The sequence below is a fragment of the Patella vulgata genome, chromosome 4 (genome assembly GCF_932274485.2).
Source record: "Patella vulgata chromosome 4, xgPatVulg1.2, whole genome shotgun sequence".
NCBI classification, from domain to species: Eukaryota; Metazoa; Mollusca; class Gastropoda; family Patellidae; genus Patella; species Patella vulgata.
Window position 1 is genome coordinate 33116214 of NC_065882.2, and position 23204 is coordinate 33139417.

Genomic DNA, 23204 nt, shown 5'->3' on the forward strand with positions numbered 1-23204 from the left:
ATACAGGCAGTGTCTTTATTATTTGAAAATCAATGAATTATCTGATACCATACCCATACCACGTTAATTCCTTTGATAGGCTTGTCATTACTGTTTCAGCACTATTGAAACATTTGATATCAAACTCGTACCAGTCTGTCTGCAGACCTGGTTAATTTCCATGTTGTTCAACAACTTTGACATATCAGATGTGAAATTAAATGCCAAATTCATAGATATGATTACTAACCATTGTTAATCTGCTATTAAAAGTATACTTACTCACTAAATTGAAATAGACAGTGCCTTTATTGTCGACTACCGTGAAATAACTGATACTCATACCTATCTCTGATTACTAACAAACTATTGATTATCATGTATTACTTAATGCACACATGGATAGCTATCTTATCTAATTGTTTTTATTGTTGAATATTATGAAATACCAATGTCCATAAAACAAAAATGGTTGGAGTGCCCAAGTTTAGATTTGTCGTTGATTCCATAAAGTAGTTAAGATTTAAAACGTTAAATGCTGTGTAATTCAACATGGCGATTAGTACCAAATGGTACTGTATATTTATATGCATCATTTAGATTTGTGAAATGAAATAGTCTATTTAATTTCAGCAATTTCCATCAATTACTTCAAGATCTATGGCTCTTGGTTTACTTTGTGAACCTTGTGAACGTTTGAATGACAAAGGTTATCATCCGATCTGTATGAAATTTATATGCATTATTTAAATTAGTAAAACGAAAAAGCCTGCCAAATTTCAACAATTTCTGTAAATTACTGCCAGAGTTAATGCCCTTGTTTCAGTTCTAGAACCTTGTGAACGACAAAAATTATAATCTGATCTTTAAGAAATTGTCTTGTAAATGCCCCCAATTACCTACAAAAGAATAAATATGCTCGAACGATTTAGCTGCTGTGGGTGTATGTCTTGTTGCCTGGCAACCTATCTTTATTACATTTTAACTTAGGTTTTTAACTGCCCGGATGTCTTAGCTGCTGTGAGCGTATGTTTCATTACCTGGCAACCTATCTTTATCTGACTTGGATGACGTCATTTTGGCAATCTACCGCCTTTTACATCATGTCACTTAGCAGACAACCGTCATGAAGACTAGTCGCACTTTTTTCTGTTTTTGCTTCCTTGTTTTCATGTGGACATATATTGTCGCTGCCCCTGTCCGCTAGCTTGGATTTCCACAATTTGTTTGTGCTCTGCAGGTCACAATTTTTATCCAATTTTGACAAAACTTGAAATACAGGTTTATCTCCAAAAATCCTCAGTTCCGCTGCATGTATGGGACTGTAATTTTTTGGGTTATGGCCCCTGATTGTACATAAAATCACATTTTTATCTTGCGGTCCCAATTTTTATCCGATTTTGATGACACTTAAAATGTATGTTTATAACCCAAAGATCTCGATTCCTTTAGTTATTCGCAAATATCAAACCGTAACTTCCTGGATTATGGCCCCTGATTGTACGAAAAATCACGTTTTTAGCATATGGTCTTTCTAGATTTAAATTTTTTTTATCTGATTTAAAAAAACGTTTCATCACCGTTACACCCTGTAGATGGTTGAGTTCGCATTTTGTAAAAATCGGACCGAAACTGACAGACAAAATGGCCGCTTCTCATATGCAAATAGTGTAAAAGTATCAAGGTTGTGGAGTGTGGACCCTCTTAAGGTCACAACTTTGATCCGATTTTGATGAAACTTTAAATTTAAGTTTTATATCACAAAGATGATATTGAATTCCAGCAATTTCCGTTTATTATGTCTAGAGATTCAACACTTGTTTCACTTTGCTGAACCTTGTGTTAGAAAACGGTGAAGTTATTGACAGTGAATCAGTGTTTTGACATTGTGGCATGTATATCAGTGTAATGATATTTGTCCCCCGCCTTTCAAAGAAAGCAGGGGACTATTCAAATTTGTCTTTCTGTCTGTCACACATATTTAAGACACAATAACTCTCCTAATTGAGCTAGAATTTTCAAACAAGACTGACCACTTATCGCAGCTGCTCAGCTAAAGAAAAAACTAAAGAGTACCTATCGGCTTCTGTCTTCATTAGCCTGGTTGGTGCAGAAATCAGGAGTCATGGTGGTTCAATTAGTAATATCTTATGGGGTGCTTTCAACCGAGACGGACGTGCTTTACCGAGCTGCTCAACTCAACCGTGATATGGTCGATTTCCTCTAAACCATTACTTATATATATAAATATTCCATCCAAATAACTGGACGCTGCCCACTACCCCCCCCCCCCCCACTTCCTGCACCACTGACATGGGGAAACTATGCTGGAAAGTTTAGGGAACTGTCTAGGTCAACAAACACAGGGATCAAGCCCTGGATCTCCTGATTCGTGAGCCACTTACAAGGGGAAACAACGCTGGACTAGGATCAAACCCTGGGCCGCTCGGTAAGTGAGCCAGCCCTTTACTGATGGTGACACATGCATACTAGTTGTACATGTGCAATGCCTCCCCCACTCCTTCAAACAATAATGTATGACGTACGCCCATCTTCATTTTACGGGTTGGTACAGAACAGTAAGACATTATACTCCATTTGATATTTTTTCTCTTAATTACAATATTGTCACTCCCATTACAGTATTGTTTAGTTTTGGCTATATCTATTTTAGTAAGAAAACTAAATATCTGTAGATGCTATGTTTTAGGTTAAATATTTGTTAGACCTTTAGCTTCAAATTCTATCTGAAAAAAAGGTTGAATTTATATAGGCCCTTGTTTATAGTTAAATCCTGTTACTGTTATCAATAATTATTGATATTTGCCATAAAGGGAGATAACTCCTTTTACCATAAATGGATTTCCGAAATTCTGTATGTTTCCTTGTCCATTATGTTTTCTGCATTTTACTTTAAATCAAAATTTAACCAACAGCATATTCTTTGCATAGGATGAAGGCATCGGGTATTTTCGACAATACTTAATTTTATGTCAACTTCACAATTATTATAAATGTAGCATTTACTTGACAATTATCACAATTTTCATGTAGCCCTACATCGAGTTAGCGCAGACTGTATAGTTTGTTTATTTGGGAGAAATATGTAGCGGAGCTTCACGCTAAAAATTTTGGCTGCAGGCAATGTAGAGGTGAGTTCACAGGAAGCTGTTTACAGCATATTACATCTACCAATGAGAAGATCGTCAAGGGAAATTGTATTTATCAATACCTCTCCACCAGGACGACGAAAGAAGAATTAGAAAACGTGGATGGAAATGACGAAGAAACTTGAAGAAATAACTATGGCAGAATATGTAGCCCCTTATGACGCTACACTAAGCATTCAAAAACCACTGAAATTGAAACATTAATAGAAAATGCTGATGAGCACAACTCCCATTTGGAAGATGATGTAGCTAATATGGAAAACGAGAAGAGAAGAAATATTCCTACAGTGATCAGATATGTCAGTTTCAATATTGATAAAGATCCTGAAAAATATTATCGAGAATTATTGATATTGTATACCAGTTGCCAGGATGGAGATGAAGACCTTCTTGAAGGTTATGCAGAAAGATAAAAAAGGAAAAAAAGAAGGTGATTGTTATTCAACGGAAAATATTTGAAATAACCGTTCAGAAGTTGATGATGCAATATTTGCTGAAGGCCAGGAAATGGAAGATTTGTGGGATGCGCAGGCTCCAATCATACAGCAAAATGAAAAGGATAATGAACATGAAGAAACTATTGAAATTGAGATTTTGTAAACGAGAAAATAACCTGTAAAATTTGAATATTATCTTGGATTAGATCTTCTTGCAGGCCGCAAAACAATAAAAGGAAGATGAAATAACTTTATATGAGATGTCTATGAAAAACAAATGAAATTTGTTAACAATACATTGTGGAGGTGCTGGTGTTCATAAAAGCTTTGTAACAACTAGTTTATATCAAAGTCTGTTACGGTATTTCAACAGTAAAGTTGGCGACGACTTTCAAATGATAAAACAGTTGCTACTGGCCCCACCAGGAAAAGCGGCGTACAACATTAAAGGTAACGCTATCCATTCGGCCGTTATGGTACCAGTAAATCAATCCTTGCAATACAAGCCTCTGGATTCTAGTAGATTGGATATCCTGAGAGTCCTTGGAGGGCTGAAAATAGTTTTCATTGACGAAATATCAATGGTAGGAAATCAGATGTTAAATTTTTTAAACCATAGATTGCAAGATGTAAAATGATTCCCATTGTTATTTGGTGGTGTAAGTATAATAGCTGTTGGGGATTTATTTCAATTGAAACCTGTACTTGATGGTTTTGTTTTTGAAACTTTGACCAAGGGTTATTGAACGCTAGCCAATAATTTAGTGAGAGACAACTTTGTGATGTACGGGTGGGAGTGGAGGAGGGTGATCACAATGATGCATGTTTCACCACAAACTTATCATTAAAACAGAGAACATAGGCTTACTGTGGATAATTTACAAAGCTTGTCTATCAAGTTTATGATATATCATATTTAATGTCACAAATGGAAAGTATTATAATAAACAGTCTTAAATTTTAATTATTTCTGATAACTACTTAATGGGTTGGCACTATACATATTTTTCTTAGTGTTTTGTAAATGCTCCCATTACCTATAAAACCATAGATATGTCCCAACTCTTGTGGACTGTCGGACCACTTAGCTGCCGTGGGTGTATGTTTTGTTGCCTGGCAACCTATCTTTTATAGATAGTAACGAGGTCACATGAAATGCATATGTCACAACCTTTCAATATCACACAGTCATTGAGGGACTGTTGGGCTTGAAATTAGGTCAATGATTCAGTGATTCAAGATTTAGCTTTAAATAGTGTTTCATAAATCTGTGCATGTACCTTATAGAAATCTTGGTCTGTAGTGTTATTTGTACATCTGTAGAGGTGTGTTAATTAACCGATCGGTAAAAAATGAGTGTCAATTGTGTGTATTGTTTAATTGCTGTTTTTTTATCGCTAGTGAGATAACTGCACCAGAAGGAGTATAATGAAGGACCAACAGGCTTTATCTGACATGTACTTATTAAATCAAAATTTGAAAAGTAAAACTGTTTTACCATGCAATTTATGTGTCTTTTGTATTGCGTACCATATGTATAAGTTGCATTTAATGAAATAAAAATATGGGGCTTTATCTACTGTACAGAAAGAAGAATGTAATGTCGTCATTTATAAATACCCAGCAGTCGGCGCAAAATTTGATTATCCAGGGGGATATAGAGAGTAAATCCAGCAAAAACTATTTTTTCTACCACTGAAATATATTTCTGCTTTATTACTAAAAAGACGCGCATTTTAATGACAATTTTTTTTCTGAAACTGGTTTCAGTTTGGCTTGGTGCGACAAAGCTTTTCTAAACACTGTACTCATGTCAGTTCATTGCTAATTAATCATAATATTGTTTTAATATCTATTTTTTCTTAAAGCTGGGACAGCATTTTTATGGTGGACATTTGCTGGAGTAAAAAGTAAACTTGATCATGATCAAATTTATGAATTTCCATTATTGGATGTAGAAATAGAAAGTGAGAAAGCATTTTTAGCATTTTCTGTCACAGCAACAATTTTAACAGTAAGTAAAGTTTACTCCTCTTTGTTTTTTATACGGCCACATTTTTATGTGGTCGTATTAAATCATCGCACCTATTCTTCTGGACGTCCGTTCACATTTGTTTGTGGACTCTCTTGCCAGTTTTGTTATGCTCTTACTATTGGAATAGAGTTTTTGCCTTTCGTACTACAGGATGTTGTCGTTGTTGTGCTTCACTCATGTTTGCTTACTACACTTTGTTATTTGTTTATATATTGTTTTAGCGTCTTTCTTGAAAATATTGTTTTGGGTTGTTTTTTTCATTCCGAGTGAAGCCTGCATCATCACAGTCCTGGGACTGAATAGGGTCTTGGACGCTTACGACTGGCCCCCGGATCCATTCACTTGTTGTTTATTTCTTGCAACGTCTATGTAGTTTGTCTTTTCTGTAGGTTTATGTTGTCGGTTTTGTTTTGCGTGTAGTGCGGGCCTTCTGCACTTACTATTAAAGGTCGCAATTTATATTTGATTTTAAAAACTATTCAAATATATCACCTGATACACCATAATTATGGTTGTGTTCGAATTTCGGACCAATACTTCCATTGATTGTACAAAAAAATCGTGTTTTTTTTTACGCCCACATTTCCGTTTTATCAACGTTTCGTCAGTAAAAATACTAACTTGTTCAGGGATGAAGAATTAAATACAAAATGACTGGAAGTCAGTAATGACTTCATAGGAAGTTATGGAGTTATTACGAAAGTCTTCTAATATCTCTGTAAAATATGACTGCCTTCAACACATGACGTCATATCACGCAGCGACAATCATTGGCTCAATGGCACTTGCATTGTTTACATAAGACGTTACTGATTCGAGCAGGATGGCGCCTTTTACTCATTTTAATACCCATTTACACTAAATTAGGAAATATTTTTTACCTACAAATACTTCAAACGTCTTTATTTATTTTAATAATTGAGTTAGATACATAACATGAAAGGTTAGGCTTTAATAAAGGTAAAATTTTACAAGTACAATAATTAATAGAATACAATATTAAAGAACCATCATTTTGTCCAACAAATACTAACTTCTTCAGGGATGAAGAATTAAATATAAAATGATTGGAAGTCAGTAATAACATCGTAGGAAGTTATGGAGTTAGATAGATAACATGAAAGGTTAACTTAAAATAAAGGTAAAATTTCACAAGAAAGGAAAATTATGCGTTATTGTGAATGATTTTGAAACCCCCTGGATTTAACTCATTTAAATCGGAAGGCCAAACCGAATCAAGCCAAAGTTATTATCTGATCTGTATGAAATTTATATGTATCGTTTAAATTAGAAAAACGAACAAATTTAGTGAAATAAAAAAGCCTATTGAATGTCAGCAATTTCCGTCAATTACTTCTAGAGTTATCGCCCTTGTTTTACTTTGTTGAACCTTGTGAACGTTTGAACGACAAAGGTTATCATCCGATTTGTATGAAATTGATATGCATTATTTGAATTAGTAAAACGAAAAAAAAGCTTGTCGAATTTCAACAATTTCTGTAGATTTCATCCAGAGTTACGGCCCTTGTTTTAGTTTTTAGAACCATGTGAACCCTCTAAAGACGAAAATTATAATGTCATCTGTATGAAATTGTCTATTAAATTCCACTAATTACCTACAAAAGAATAAATATGCGACAACCCTTGTCGACTGTAGAAAACTTGTCCGATTTATCAGATTCGGAGCGAAATATTCATATGAATATTAATCATTTCTTGTGTGGTCTTCATTTATTAAAAAAATAATCTATAGGCCTTAAATGGAAATAAACAAAATGGCCAATAATTTTCTTTTCGAAGAGAATTTTATTGATAGCTGAATTCTGTTTACTGTCGCTTCTTCATGCGGCATGCAAAGTAAGGAATGCATCTTGGATATTATTGTTTAATATTCTCTTATCACCATGGGTCGAAAAAATGATAACGACCAATGAGCCGAAATCCGACGATTCTCGAGTCTGCCATTGAGTATCCTCTGAATAATGTTGATATTTACATCAAAGCCAAAATGCACGAAAGTGAATGTTAGCATTTCTTGACTATGAAATTGACATTTCTATAGGGACTCATATTTTGATAACGTCACGGTACCTAAAAATAATAATAGACCTATCGTACACGCAAAATCTGATTTTAATTCATTAGTTAAATAAACACGTGTACAGCTGTGGCGGCGGCTTTGATGATTATCCAATCAACAATCTCAATCTCCTGATCACTAGCTGGCAGACTAATGTATAGATTGTTCTTCAGTATAACACTATCATGTGAATATTATGCCGTATGTGTTGTGGATGTTTCGTTGCGAAAGGAATGCATACCAAATCTTTGACTTGCTTTTTCTCAAAACTTTCTTTTGTGAGTTGGGTAGCTTCTAATGGACATAGCTCAGGCAATTTTTGCCCAATTCAAACAAACTATACATCAAATTGAAGGTAATGAGTTGGAGAATGTGAATAAAACAATTACTCAATTTTCAAAATTTCCTCATTGTGACTCAGTATGCTATGGAGGGTCACATTTGATTTTAATTTACTGAACGTGGTCTTGAAACCGAAAGACAAACTTGTATGTCTCATGAATTAGTTGATTATAGATATTATTAAAACTATTTAAAACTATAAATAAGCTTATTTACCAAACATTTTCTCAATAATCAGGTAGGCTACATATGTATCAATATTATCATTTTAATTAAAATGTAACTCATTAAATAATATGATCTCTTTGATCTGGACAAAACATAAAATTATTAATTGTGTAAATATGATTTGTTTGCGATGTGCGTAGTATCTGTTATAGAGCTACAATTATTTTATGAACAACAGTCGACAGTTTGTTAAGTCAAAAAGTTATTAAAATTAAAAACCTCAACCCAATTTATATGGAAAAGAATCACTGGTTTCTACACATATAGCACAACGTTTCTACAAGTATTCTGTTATTGTTTTTAAGCACAAATAATTTAATTAAAGGGTCGCTCACGGCTATGGGCAGAACTTGCAGAAGGCAATAGGGGTCTCACATTTTTGATTGTAGGCCTACAGCGAAACAATTAAATTTAAGTTGTACAAGCAATATTATTATTAATATTAATTCTTAATCAAACACGACCCTGTCTCCGAATTGTGCATATTATTATTACATAAATGTTCAGCATAAACACTTCCTAATTTAACATGTTATATTTTCTCAGGTGGTAATTGGGCATTTGGAAACTGTTATTTACTCTTCAATACCATTAATTTGATATATTACAACCCATATGTTGAGCACCGAAAAGATAGGTTGCCAGGCAACGAAACATCCGCCCACAGCAGCTATATCGTCCGGGCAGTCAACAAGAGATGTCGCATATTTTTACTTTTTTCGCTAATGAAACATTTATAATACATTAAAATCTAATTTAGAGTAACAACCCATTAGAATTTGTTCTGCCCCATGCTAACGTTTAGTATACGAAACTTTAGCTGTTCAAGTCATAAAGATTCATTGAAAATCAATATACTTCTTCGTCTCAAGACCTTAAACTCTGTGTATCAATCTGAAGTCAATCGGATATTAACTTTAGCCTGTAGAGCGTCCACAAGATTTTTCAACGTGATCAAGGGCCATAACTGTGCAAAAATTATCGGAAATCGCTGAAAATCAATAGGATTCTTCGTCTCATGACCTTAAACACTGTGTATCAATTTAAAGTCAATCGGATATTAACTTTAGTGTCTAGCGCATCCACAAGATTTTTGAAAGTGATAAAGGGCCATAACTCTGGCAGTAATTATCGAAAATCGCTGAAAATCAATTGCTGACGACCGACGGGCCGACGGACGGGGGCGACCACAATATACGACCACATTTCAATATTGGTGTATAAAATTGACATCAGACTGTGACGGAATCTGGCAAGTCGGCCATCTTGGATTCCAAAATGGCCACCATTTTTCTTTGAAGTCATGAACAAGATCAACCTAACTTTATTGAGTGCAAAATTAAGCAATTTGAATAACAGTGTAGTGTCATTTGATGCTGACTTAATGATATCAGTACATTTTAATGGCTGTTTTAAAGGAAATCCAAGATGGTCAGCATTCCACGGAAGGCATGTGATGTTGCGGTAATTTGACAATAAAATTGAACTCATCATTCATTTTTCATCTGTACTGCAATATTTTAACTCATTGCCCTTGATATTGCCAGGGTTATTTTAGGATCTTTAAAAGACATGTTTTAGCCTCAAAATGCCCTATTTCGAGGGTGTGTTTTTCCTATAGGTAAGTCTGTTACTTTTTGTCACAAAAATGCTGCCATCTAGGAAGAGGAAAATGTTCATAGAAAAACACATTATCTGCTTAATGAGGTTTTGATGTGGTAATGCTAACGTTAAACCCCATTTCTTTCTCTTTCTCTCCTGGATTTATGGCCCCTGATTGTATGAAAAATCGCGTTTTAGCTTTAGCTAAAGGTCACAATTTTTTTTATCCAATTTGAAAAACCATTCGAATATATCACTGTTACACCATAATGACATTTGAGTTCGAATTTCATGAAAATCGGACCGAAACTTCCAGACAAAATGGTCGCTCCCGTAAGCAAAAAGTGTTAAAGTATATAATATCAATGTATGTAATATCTCCCTGTAAGCTAATAGTGTTAAAGTGTGATTTTGATGAAACTTAAATGTATGTTTATATCCTAAAGATCTCGGTTCCTTTTGATATTTGTGCATATCGAACCGTAACTTCCTGGATGATGGCCCCTGATTGTATGAAAAAATCGCGATTTTAGCTTGTGGACACTTTAGAGGTCACATTTTTATCTGATTTTGAAAATCGTTTAAATATATCATTATCATCGTTACTCTTTGGAGGTCACATTTTTTATCTGGGGCGGGGGGTGGATGGCTGAATGGTTAGCGTGCGCGCGCTGTATCATAAAGTCTGTCATTGAGTCGACTGGCGTGGTTTCGAATCCCCGGTTGTACGTGACAAGGAGTAGGGTCGCCTGTCCAACCTCGTGGGTTTTCTTCGGGTCCTCCGGTTTCCTCCCTCTGCTAAAGACCCCTATGCGCAAGCGTATTATTGAAATAAAATAAAAACCATATATTAGTCCCGAAATGACCTAGTTTGTGTCGAGTGGACGTTAAACCCGTTTCTCTCTCTCACATTTTTTATCTGATTTTAAAAAACGTTAAAATATATCACCTTTACACCATAATGAAGGTTGGGTTAAAATTTCGGGAAAATAGAAACGAAACTGCTTGATAAAATGTCCGCTCCTTCTACGCAACTTGTGTAAAAGTATGTAATACGAAGGTTGTGGATTCTCTTGATGTCACAATTTTAGTCCAATTTTGATGAAATTTAAAATATATATTTATATCCCAAAGATCTAAGTCCCTTTCGATATTCGCCCATTTCAGACCTTAAGTTCCTGGATTATGGCCTCTGATTGTACGAAAAGTCATGTTTTTGTTTTAGCTTGTTCTCTATCCATCTCTTGCAAAATGTGGGCGTATCTTGCATAGCAACCACTGGTTGGCTATAAGCTGTGGAAACGCCAAAAACGATTAGTTTTCTTGGAAATTCTATTAGTACATGCTAAAAAGTGATATCGATAATCCCCTCCTTGGATCGAAAGTAGAGGTTATAAGCGACATTTCGACACCAAAAACATTATTTACCGTCAAACGAAAATTGAGATTTTATGGTTTCCTGTAAATTCTTTGAATACGTCCACAACAAGTTTTAAAATACAACAATTCAGAAGTAAAAAGTAAATATTTACTTCAGTGCACAACTCCGCCGCTCTCAAAATCATTTTTATTAAATACATTCAATAACTGCAGTCTTTGACCATCAAAAAAAGAAATTCAACCATTTTCCAATTGTGATAGATGGTAGATATAGATAATCGCGTCTTAGAGGGAAATCGTTCTGACGTCATATATAGATAGACATCAATGATGCAGTGTTAAACTGCCGCTGGAGGCGGCCATGATTGTTAACTGCGGATAACGTGAACTGATTTAGGTTCTCGTTTGCTATAAATAGTTGTTTTCTTTTCTGCATGTATCTCCATTATTACACAACAAACGGTCGGGTCGTTATGGAACAAGTGTGCAACAAAGTCTTCATAAGGTTTGTGTTGAAAAGTTATTGTGTATCATAGACTACTGAACGCCCTTAAAGTGGGGTTAAATGCAAAAATGTGACTATATTTGTTTCAAACTGCAAACTTCTTAAACAATATCAAAACCAAAATTGGATACCATCCACAATCAGTCGATAACCAGTAGCGTTGACTGGTACCTGTCCCACTGAGGATGAAAGCCAGTCAGAGGTGAGGAGTGATCAGTAGTGCGTGTACAAACATTTGGCGTGATTATCGCAAAAATTATCGCCAAAATCAATTTTTAATCGCCACTTTCATTTTTTTTATTGCAAATTGCGACTTTGGCGACCGAGTCCACATGTTTTGTCCGTTTCAGATTAAACTTAACATATATGGATCAAAAGATGTTGAATAAGTCTAGTACAAATTAGTATTGTTTAATGGAATATTTTGTATGTTACAGGTTATATTATTGTTGGTGATATTAATTATAAGAAAGCGCATATCTCTAGTTGTGACGTTATTTCATGAAGCTGGTAATTGTGTTGCTGCTATGCCTTGTCTATTAATGCAGCCATTGTGGACCTTCTTTTTTTTGCTGATATTTTTTGTTTATTGGGTGATTATACTGGCATATCTATCAACATCAGGTAAATAAATGTTTCATTAAAGTATAGGATATATTTAATTTGTGCATTTAGCCTATAACCCTTTAAACTTGATACTGTGTATTTAATAGTAAGTGCAGGGGGACCGCACTACACACAAGCAATTACACAGACACCTCCAACAGCAATCGCATATACTACTTGATTGGCTATCATCCAGGGGCCACCTATGCACCGGAAGCTGCTTGGGGTCTAGATTGTCAGATACGTATTCTAAGCTTTTTCTGGCTAATAAAATTTCTCAGCATTGAAGTGAAATTTTATTTCTTTTCTAAATCTTTTACCATGCAAACACAGTTGATGGTGGTTTCCTACGATACTGAACTTGTATGCATAATAATACCAAGGTTGTAGACAATCTAGAGGTCACATTTTTTATACAATTTTGATAAAACTGACAATATATGTTTATAATATAACCGAAACAGATTGGTTTCTTTCGATAATGCCGCATATAGGGGGAGAGAGAGAAATGGGATTGAACGTCAACTCGACACAAACTAGGTCATTTCAGGACTAATATATCATATATGGTTCAATTCCATTTCAATAATTTGCTGGCGCGTAGGGGTCTTTAGCAGTGAGAGGAAACCGGAGGACCCGGAGAAATTCCATGAGGTTGGAAAGGCGCCCCTACACCTTGTCATGTACAACCGTAGAATCGAAACCACCTATATATACATTTTTAGCTTGTAGACTCTCTAGAACTCACAGTTTTTATTTGATTGTAAAAACCGTTCAAGTATATCACTGTTACACTTTAATTACGGTTGCGTGCAAATTTCGTGAAAATCGGAACCAAACTACCCAACAAAATGGCTGCACCCTTTTATAGCATGTAATTGTTAGAAATTAATATCGATTCAGTTTATATTTGACATCTTTATTAGTCCCATAGTCAGTACTCAAAAACCATGTGCTCAAACAACTTAACCATTACACCTCCTACCTGGAGAGCCTCCCCCAAGAGGTATAACTTCAACAACTATATCAACTGCATAAGGGATCAGACAACAGTTAACAATCCAATCTTACTTTCTTTACAATGAAATGAATAATTATGTTGACTGAATTATTTGAAATACATAACATATATATAACATACAGAACTAGAACTGCGATGCAGTAATGACGGGATTCACCGGTGCCACGTTACCCTTGAACTTATGCCACTTCCGGTACAAATGAAACCGTTAAACACATTTCCACATAAGCATTATAAAATGGACGCAGAATCAACCAATTCCAGCAATATCAATTCCATTTATATACTCAGCCAAGTTAAAAACTTGACACTCGGGATTTTTGGGACTAGATTTTTAATATTTGGTTTAAGGCAACTACTTTAGTGTTATGTTGTGCACAGACGACCTTGACATCAACAGAAAGCAAGAATACGTCTCGCCGAAAGTCCTTGACATTGATAACGTTCGTGATGTCACAGTACCCCCCAAAATGAAATTCACAGACTTGGACAACAAACGGAATAAAGTGTTTAGTAACGGTTGTGGCATCCTCTAGCGTCTCGTACTGCCACACAACGTCTTCTCATGGATCTCAGAACATTAGTAAACACTACCCGAGGAAGACGTCGCCACTGCTCAGCAAGAGCATGTTGAAGGTCCTGCAACTTCAGTGGTGGATTCACTTGCTGACAAACACGTCGACCCAGTTCGTCCCAGATGTGTTCAATAGGATTAAGGTCGGGGCTAAGCGACGGCCAATCCAGAACTTGGACACCGGCATTTCTTAAAAAATTCTGGGTAGCAATTGCTGTATGGTGTCGAGCATTGTCTTGTTGAAACGTTAGTCCAGGCCCATGTCTCTGCATAAACGGAAGAAGAACAGGTTGCAAAATCTGATCCCTGTACTGGACAGCATTTAAGTTCCCTTGGACAACAACAAGAGGAGAACGTCCATGTGCACAAAAAAAAACCCAAACCATGACACGTAACGTTCACCCCGTCTGCGGTACACTCGCGCCCTGCCATCGGCAAATCTCAAAGTGAATCGAGATTCTACTGTCTTTGAGTAAATCTTATGTGTCTTGTGGCCCACACAAGTCGGTTACGGCGATGAAGAGGTGTCAATATTGGTCCATTATAGGGCCTCCGAGCTTGAAGACCAGCAGCCTGCAAGCGATTTCAAACAGTTTGTGCAGTTACCCTTCCACCAAACATCTTTCTACTTGTGGAGGTTGCAGTGACAAATCTGTTTCTAAGATGACGTAATCGTATTGCGTGATCTTCCTGGAGTGACGTCACACGTGGCGCTCCCGCCCTTGGGCGGTCGGCAATAGTTCCAGTTTGAAGCACTCTCATTCTAAGATTAATTATTGTCTGGCGTGAACAATTAAAGGCTCTTGCAACAGTGACCACAGACTGACCAGCATAGAGCCTACCTATAGCACGTAGACGTTCTACATTTGAAAGGCGCGGCATTTTCTAACAAAGATGAAAATAACAATTTTAATTTGTTTTTCCTGTTCAAGTTACGTGTGCGTGTTCAGTTTAAGCAAACTTGCATCGATTGACCTCACGAGTTTGTGTTTGCATGTGTTTTTCAGGTTTTTCATCTTTATATGCTCAAAAGTCACGTGATCCACCAACCTTACAATTTTATGAAATTAAAGGTTTCTTACTACTTACTATCGTTAGAAACACTTTAAAATTTATTTGACTTACCAGAAAAATTTTTTTGTTGAAATTCATCAGTGTCAAGTTTTTAATTTGGCTGAGTATACTTGTGTTACCATGTGTTGCATATATATGTCTAAAAAGTGATCCTGACAAATTTTGTTAATAACTTACGGCTGAGTTAGCTGACTTTCTAATGGGAAATTAAAATGCGAAAAAAAATCTTAATGGTTATTGAAAATTTGCATGTTGAAAACAAGTTTATATCTGACCACTTCTGTGTTTTTGCAGATCTTTCCGTTTCAAAACCCAAGGCTTTAAAACGGCTGATAACTTTTAGAAAGATTCTCAACATTGGTATTAAAGAGCTAAATGAGGATATAATATGTTCTTCATTGTTAGAAAGGATTGAGAACGAAAATAGTGTCGACAAGAAAATATATCCTTATAATTCAGTACTTAAGGAAATTTTCGATAATCATGCCCCATCTCTTCAAAAGAATATTACACTCAGACCAAACAGGAAATGGTTCAATGACGAAGCTCGCGAAAGTAAGTTACGACGTAAAACTGTTGAAGCTCTTTGGCGCAAAACTAAACTTGAAATCCATCGCCAATTATACATTAAATCTAGAAACGAAACAAATAATTTAATTTAAACATTGAAACGTAAATTCATCCTTGATCAAATCACTGTAAATTCAGAAAATACAAAGGAGATATACAACATTATAAACGGCTTTATAAAGTCATCTGATAGTTCATTGGATCTTCCAGACACTGATAGTAGTGTCTGTCTTACTGAATCTTTTTCAAACTTCTTTGTTGAGAAAATTGAAGCGATTCGTACAAATCTTGAGTCAGAAAAATTGCATTCAAACTATTGTAGTTCAGATTCAGAAACAGATGTAGATAGTTATTCTTCTTTTGATGAAGTTTCCTCATCGGAATTGAAAAAAATAATAACCAATTCGTCATCATCCACTTGTGGCTTAGACCCAATTCCAACGCACTTACTGAAATCATGTTTGGACGAAATTCTACCCATTCTAACCTCAATTGTTAATGCATCGTTGATGTCTGGTACTTTTCCAACAGTCTTAAAAGAAGCCGAAGTTAGGCCACTATTGAAAAAATCGAACCTTGACAAAAATATTCTTAAAAACTATAGACCTGTGTCTAATTTATCTTTTGCCACCAAATTGATTGAGAAAGTTATCTCCATAAAATTTAAACAAGAGCTAAAATGCAATAATTTAAATGATAGTTTTCAGTCAGCCTATAAAAGTTTACACAGCACAGAAACGGCCTTGGTTCGAGTTTGTAATGACATTCTCTTAAAACTGAATGATAAAAACGTTGTGAAACTTGTGCTATTAGATCTTAGTGCTGCATGCCGGGCCCGTCTAAACGTGACCCCCTCTTACTTCACTAATCTACTTAGTCCAACTGTGTCCATTAGAGCGTGGATTTGTTCGAAGATTTGCAGTTTCAGATCTGGTCTCGGGAGGAGTAGGTTCTTAGTGACCTCCCCTTACTCCACTATCCCACTCTGTAGGTTTGGTGTCTGTTTTTGGTGGAATAGTGTTTAGATGCCGAGTCCGTCTGATCGTGACTCCCCCTTACTCCACTATCCTGCCAGTTTGGTATAAATCCCCTATGTAGTTTAGTGTTTAGATGCCGGGCCCGTCTAACCGTGACCCCCTCTTACTTCACTAATCTACTTAGTCCAACTGTGTCCATTAGGGCGTGGATTTGTTCGAAGATTTGCAGTTTCAGATCTGGTCTCGGGAAGAGTAGGTTCTTAGTGTTGAATGGTATGTTGTTGGTCTCCATTGTTCTCACTAGTTCCCTTCTCTCCTCCTCGTATACCTCGCAGTCTACCAGGACATGGTTGGTGGTACATTCTTCTACGCACTCACAGATGATGACTTGGTGTTAGTAGTCTCGCAATCGCTCTTTCACCCTTAGCTTCGAGATAAGTCTACAAATATCTCTTCTAGGGTGATTGAGTGTTGCCTTTGTGTAGATCTTGTCATCCAGCCGGAATCTGTATGTGTCAAGTTCAACGAGATTTAATTCCCAGATTGAATTGACCTGTCTTTTGACCATACTGTAGATTTCCGTGGTGCTGTAGTCTATGGTGCGGCGTGGTGCTGTGTCCTTGAGACCTTCATTGGCGAGTCGATCTGCCTCCTCGTTTCCTCTAATGTTGACATGTGATGGAATCCACACGAGTTCTACTTTGCTTCCCTTCTCTAAAACCCTCTGGTACAGCTGCCTGATTTCCAAAATGACTTCTGGTCTTGAGTCCGAGTTGTCATTTTGGATTGAAATCAGACTGCTTGAATGACGAACTTACTAGTCTTTTGATGGGAAATCCATGATATAGCGTCACGAATGGCCACAAGCTCTGCAGTGTACACCGAACAGTTATTGGGCAGTTTCCTGCTTATTCCTATTCCCCGTTTGGCAGGTATATTCCAAAGGAGCTGGTGCCCCTTTCAGGATTGCGTGAGCCATCCGTGTACACATGGTCCCAGTCATCAGACGGCCAGTTGTCTTCCAGGTGTTCTAGAGAGAAAGCACGTGCAGCAGTGGGGTTGTTTTTCTTGTCGATTTTCTGTAGTAGAGCTAGAATAACCGGCGGTATGGGGAGCGTCCAAGGGGCGATCGCTGGGGGTCGTGTTCATTTATCACGAGCTCCCCCAGTAGCAGTTCCTTGATTGTTTCCCTGATACCCTGGCCGAAGCTTTTCTTTCTAGGATCTCTCACATATCTTGTATTTTGTAGACTGACAAAGGTTGGGGATCTTTCGCCCAGTTGCGAGATCTTAGCCCAGTACCTTGTCGCTAGTTCTTTTCTTCTTAGGGATAGGGGCAACTCCCCGACTTCCTGCAGTAGTGCCTCTCTCCCAGTCCCTTGCCCTACGCCAGTCGCAATGCACAGAGCTTTGTATTGGATGGTGTCAAGATTCCTTAAGAGTAATGGCGCGCAGTTCATGAAGGCCGGAGAGCCGTAGTCTAATACAGATCGTATTAGAGCACGATACACCATCATTAGTGTGACTCTGTTGCCCCCCCCCCCCAAGTGCTGTCCGTTATTTTCCTCATTAAGTTTAGGATTTTGGTGCATCTATCTACAGTCTCGTCGATGTGCGGTTTCCAGGTCAGCCTTCGGTCTTGGTCAGCCTTACGCCAAGGAACTTGGTTTGGTCTTTAAACTCGATGGTTTTCCCGTTCATACACAGAGTCATTCTGCTTATCCCTCTATCCCTGCTTACAAGCATGCCGACTGTTTTCTTCTCCGAGACTTTGAATCCCCAATCGTTTGCCCATGCCATGAATTTGTATAAGGCCTTCTGCATGTTCTTTTGTAGTTCACAGAAGTTCCTCCCTTTCCTCCATATGGTACTGTCATCAGCAAATTTAGCTAACTCAGTTTTGGCGTCGAGGTAGGAAGATTTCTGTATGTCGTTGATCATGATATTGAAGAGAGTGGGACTGACCCCTGAGGCGTGCCATTTACTAATGTTTGCACGGCACTCAGGAATCTGCCAACATTCACCTGTATCCTTCTATCGCTCAGAAAGCTTTTGATCCACCGAAACATTATGCCCGTTATACCAATACGTCCTAACTTGAAGAGCAGCCCGTCTAGCCAGACTAAATCGAAAGCCTTAGTTAAATCTACGAACACGACACATAACAGGTTCCCAGAGAGGAGTGCCTGCGACATGACTTGCTGTAGTCTCACCAAGTGGTCCGTTGTTGAACGCCCTTTCCTGAACCCGCTTTGATTTTCGTCGCTCAGTCGGTTGCTCTCCAGATAGAACTGTAGTCGTATGTTAACCATTGTTTCCAAGGTTTTGCACAGTGTGGATGTCAAACTTACTGGTCGATAGGACTCTGCCTTTGTTCTCTTTTTACCTGGTTTTGGAAGAGGGGTGACGTTGGCTTTCCGCCATTCTTTAGATACCTCTCCTGCCAGCCAGGATGTGTTGAAGAAGTTTAGTAGTATCCTTTTGGCATTTCTAGGCAGATGTTTGAGCATCGAGTACTTTACTTTGTCCTCACCAGCCGCACTATCCTTCTTGAGGGAAAGAACCTTATTTAACTCCTCCTCAGAGAAGGATAGATTGATTGGTTTAGCCCCTTCATTAGGTTCAATTTCTAATGAAGGGTGCTGTGAGTAAAAGATTTCCTTTCTCTTCAGGAACTCTGGTGATTGGTTTTCGTCCCTGCTTGCGTCAGCGAAAGCTTTTGCAAGTAGATCTGCCTTTTCATTGCCGTTGGTAACGTACTCATCTCCATTCTTTAGGTTTGGTATGTTGAATCATCTGCGCTTCCCGTTCATGGCGTTCAGCTTCTTCCAGACGGCACCTGTTTGCGTGTTTTGATTCAACGCATTACAGAATGTCAGTGTCATCCAGTGTCCGCTTTGTGCCTTCCGGATGGTGTCTCTTGTGGCGTATTTCAACTTCAGGTAGTTTTGGTGATTGTTCCCTGGTTGTTTCACATTGGATGCAGAGTTCTATCAGTAGATGGTCGCTGCCAAGTGTTTCATCTTCGTGTACTTGCCAGTCGCAGCTGTTTGCCATACCAAGCGCCAGGTGTGAAGGTGGGGCATTTCCTCCAACAAAAGTAGGGCTCTCGTCGTTCAGTACGCATAGGTCGTTCTCTTCTATTATTGAGCATAGGCTAATCCCCCGACAGCCATTCCTCGGTGACCCCCACAGGACGTGTTTTGCGTTGAAATCCCCGCAAAACACAAATTCGCCCTGAGGAAGCTGGTCGAGACGTGACTGGAAGTCAACTGGTTTTCTCGTGACATCTGGGGGTACATAGACATTCACTGTTGTCAATTTTGTATTATTGCTCAATGTGATGGCTATGCCCATTGCTTCTAGAGGGTCCTCTACGTCAAGCGAAACAGAAATATAATTTAAGTTATCACTGACGTAGATGGCAATATAATGTTGTGAATTGTTGGTATTTCCTTCTTTCAATATATCATTCGTTCATTATTCATTCTTTCATTTAAACATTTCCATTTTTCTTATGTTTCTATTAATCCTGCGTTGTTAATTAGACGTTAAGCTACTTATCTAATGACTGATCATTGACAGCTGACACATTAATGAATTTAATTACTATCTTATTGTTTATTTTATTGAAATGTCTTGTATAGTTTAATCTCTCCTCTTTAATTGTTATTAGTAACCTTGGTGTATATTGTTAATTCCTAAGATACCATTTTATTATAAATACCGATTTGTACATTGACAAAACATTCTAGGTTTCATCCCGTTTCCAGGACAGTTACTCTGCTTGTCGGACGTGCTGTTCTCCGTATATGATGTTTAATGTTTTCCGGTAATGAATAGTCTCAAGGACAGTTCCAGTCTTTAGTTATTATCGAAGATTTACACTGTTACAGCAAGACCGCCGCCGCGTGTTGTGCTGCCCGGTCTGTCCCTTCTCTGACAAATGTTCCGGGCAAGTAGATGTCGTTCTTGGTTGGTAGTAGCTTGGTTTCTTGGAGGCATATTACATCGTTGGGGTTGCGGGTGATGTATTTTCTCAGCTCAGCACATCTGGGAGCCAGTCCATTAACGTTTAGTTGTAGAACTTTTACCTGGCCCGCCATGATGACTGTCCGGATGGATGCCTCTCTGTCTGGTCTATTTATTGGTCAATTGGCGTTTCACATTCCATAGGAGGTACCTCATTATATTAGTGTTCGTCTTTGGTGTTAAAGCCGGCAAGCAACTGGGCATATCGCCAGTGCTGTAGTGACGAACATTAAATATCCTTCTACGGAGTGCGAGGTTTGTCGTTTGATCGCCTTTAATGGTTTCTTCGTCGTCGTCTTCTCTTGATCTTTTTTTTACCGTGTTGATTGAATTAATCATGAAACACAGGACATCGGCGTTGACCATGTGTGTCCTTATTTTGCCGAGTAGGCTTGCCATCTTGGTCCTCATTGGACACGGCCACCCTGAGGAACTCGATCATGAAGTCACTTTCGGTTTAAATTTAGGAATGAAGTGTTCTTCATGAATCTTCGTTTTCGGTTCCTCTTCTTTCTTCTTGGATGGATTTGTCTTCTGTTTGACCTCTACAGGTTTTGTAGATGTTTTCTTCTCTTTCTTCTTCTTGTCTTTACCTTTAGGGGTGGGGGTTGCATTGGACGTCGAGAGAGTCGGTGCTGGAGCTTGTTTTGGTTCCACCACCGGTTCTCTGACTACTTTTGCTTCTCTCTCCTTGTTCTTTACTTGCTGGGTTGCCTCTCTAAAGGTAAGTTTCCCTGATCCTTCACCTGGGCCACATTAAACCGATATACCTCGGTAGCTTGTTACCCCCTCTCTGTAAGATCTTCCAGAATTTCCTCCCCGGTATATTCGGCCGGTATCCCATGAACAACCACCTTATCAATAGACAAGGTGATCGGTTCGGACACCGTCACGGTCATACCGAGAAGTACGTTCTGAGTACGTTCCTTCCCCACAACCGTAAGTTTGGCTCCTTGAAAGGACTTGCCTTCCAGTGGCCTCACTAGTACGACATGAGGCTGTTCCTCTCTCTTTTTTGCCGCAGGAAAGAACTTCGGTGCAGGGCTGCTGTAAAAAGCGTCAGCCATGGACATGGGTGCGCTAGCCTCTGTCGCCATCGTTCTTATGCTGCCGAAAGATACAATCGAAAACAAAAGGAGGGACTGAACAGTGTTGATTAAGGATGTATTCTGTCGTTAATTATTGACATAAGCTGATATACCTGTTGTTACCCCTTTCCACCAAGAAGCGCTAGTCAATCAGTTTAATTAACTATGGGTTCCTATTGCTTGTATGAGTGTACTTAACAGTTATCAGGCTTATTAGCTATAGAAATAAATTAGCTTGTTATTGTTTTAAGAAGCTTGTGACGAGTTCAATCAGTGGATTGGTTGGTACACTGAGCTTCTTTGTTAGTAGATGATAGAAAGAAAAGTGAAATGATTAAATAGATACAGAATAGAGAAAAATAGGAATAATTAAATAAATAAAGATAGGAAGGTGGTATATAGAGTTGAAAAAAGGGGTAAAAAGAAGAAGTAACAAAAAATAGATTAGATTAGGAGTGGAGAAATATGAAATAAGAAAATTTAAGAAAATTAGCTTATATCTGATATATAGAAATAAGGTAAAAATAATATCCTAACAATATCCTAACAATAAAGCACTGAGGAAGGAGGTAAGGAAAAGAAAATAAAGTGAATTAAAAAAAATAAAGTAAAATAAAATAAGATGAATTAAGAATGCAAAATATAAAGAAAATAAACCTTATACCTTGTGAAGGTATAAAAGTAAAAACAAAGACAACCTTAAATCTATTTTTGGACTAGATGATCTTTGTAGTATCTAGTGGTCTTTCTGGGTTTGAGAAGTCTTTTTGGAGTCTTAGCTAGGCTACTTTATCTGAGATAAATTTAGTCATAGCTTTGGAGCTCTGGTGCATTAGGTGTTATCAGTACGAGTACTAATTGGTCTCTAATTTATTGTTAATTGTCATAGACCGTGTGTATTGAATGCTTTCTAGAGTATATTCTGACTAGCAAACCTTATCTCGTGGCTATCTTACCAATTCATCAAAAACGACGTAAATCCAGGACTAAAAAGCCCCCACCTCCTACGCCCGCCCCTCAAAAAAACTTGTAACAATTATCACCACCGAGTCACTCAATCTATTTCGAGGCAATATTTTCAGTGACTACAGTACATTTAGAGCAACTGATTACTTTGTAAGCGCCCACATGAAAATATGGTCGTATATTGCCGTGGATCCGTCCACTCGTCGCCCACAATTTCTTATGAACACTCTACAAATTACATTTCTCATTTGGTAATTGGCTGATTGGGACCATGGCTGATTGGGACCTGGCTGACTGGGACCAGATTTGTGGCTGATTGGGACCAGATTCTTGGCTGACTGGGACCAGATTTATGGCTGATTGGGACCACGACAAGGCTCATTCGGACTATTACTTAAATGACGAGAGTTTTTAAAATATGTTTGCATATTTTTGATAATAAGACAACTATGACAATAAATAGTGTAATTAGTCACAAATAATAGTGTAATTAGTGAATGACGGCTTCAATACAAATGAGCTAAATCACAGAGAAGATG

The 23204-nt window shown here is 37.7% G+C and overlaps 1 protein-coding gene across 4 annotated transcripts in view; it reads left to right on the forward strand.

Moving 5' to 3' along the window:
- LOC126817150 (choline transporter-like protein 1) overlaps positions 1-23204 on the forward strand; it is a 427912-nt gene that overhangs the window by 230330 nt on the left and 174378 nt on the right. For 3 of the 4 annotated variants that reach the window (XM_056100629.1, XM_050543993.2, XM_056100630.1), the window contains 2 exons: positions 5455-5600; positions 12196-12382. In XM_056100629.1, the coding sequence (XP_055956604.1) occupies positions 5455-5600; positions 12196-12382 (333 nt within the window). Of the gene's footprint in view, positions 1-4778; positions 4912-5454; positions 5601-12195; positions 12383-23204 lie in introns of those variants that run through there. The other variant, XM_050543994.2, reaches the window with a different exon arrangement.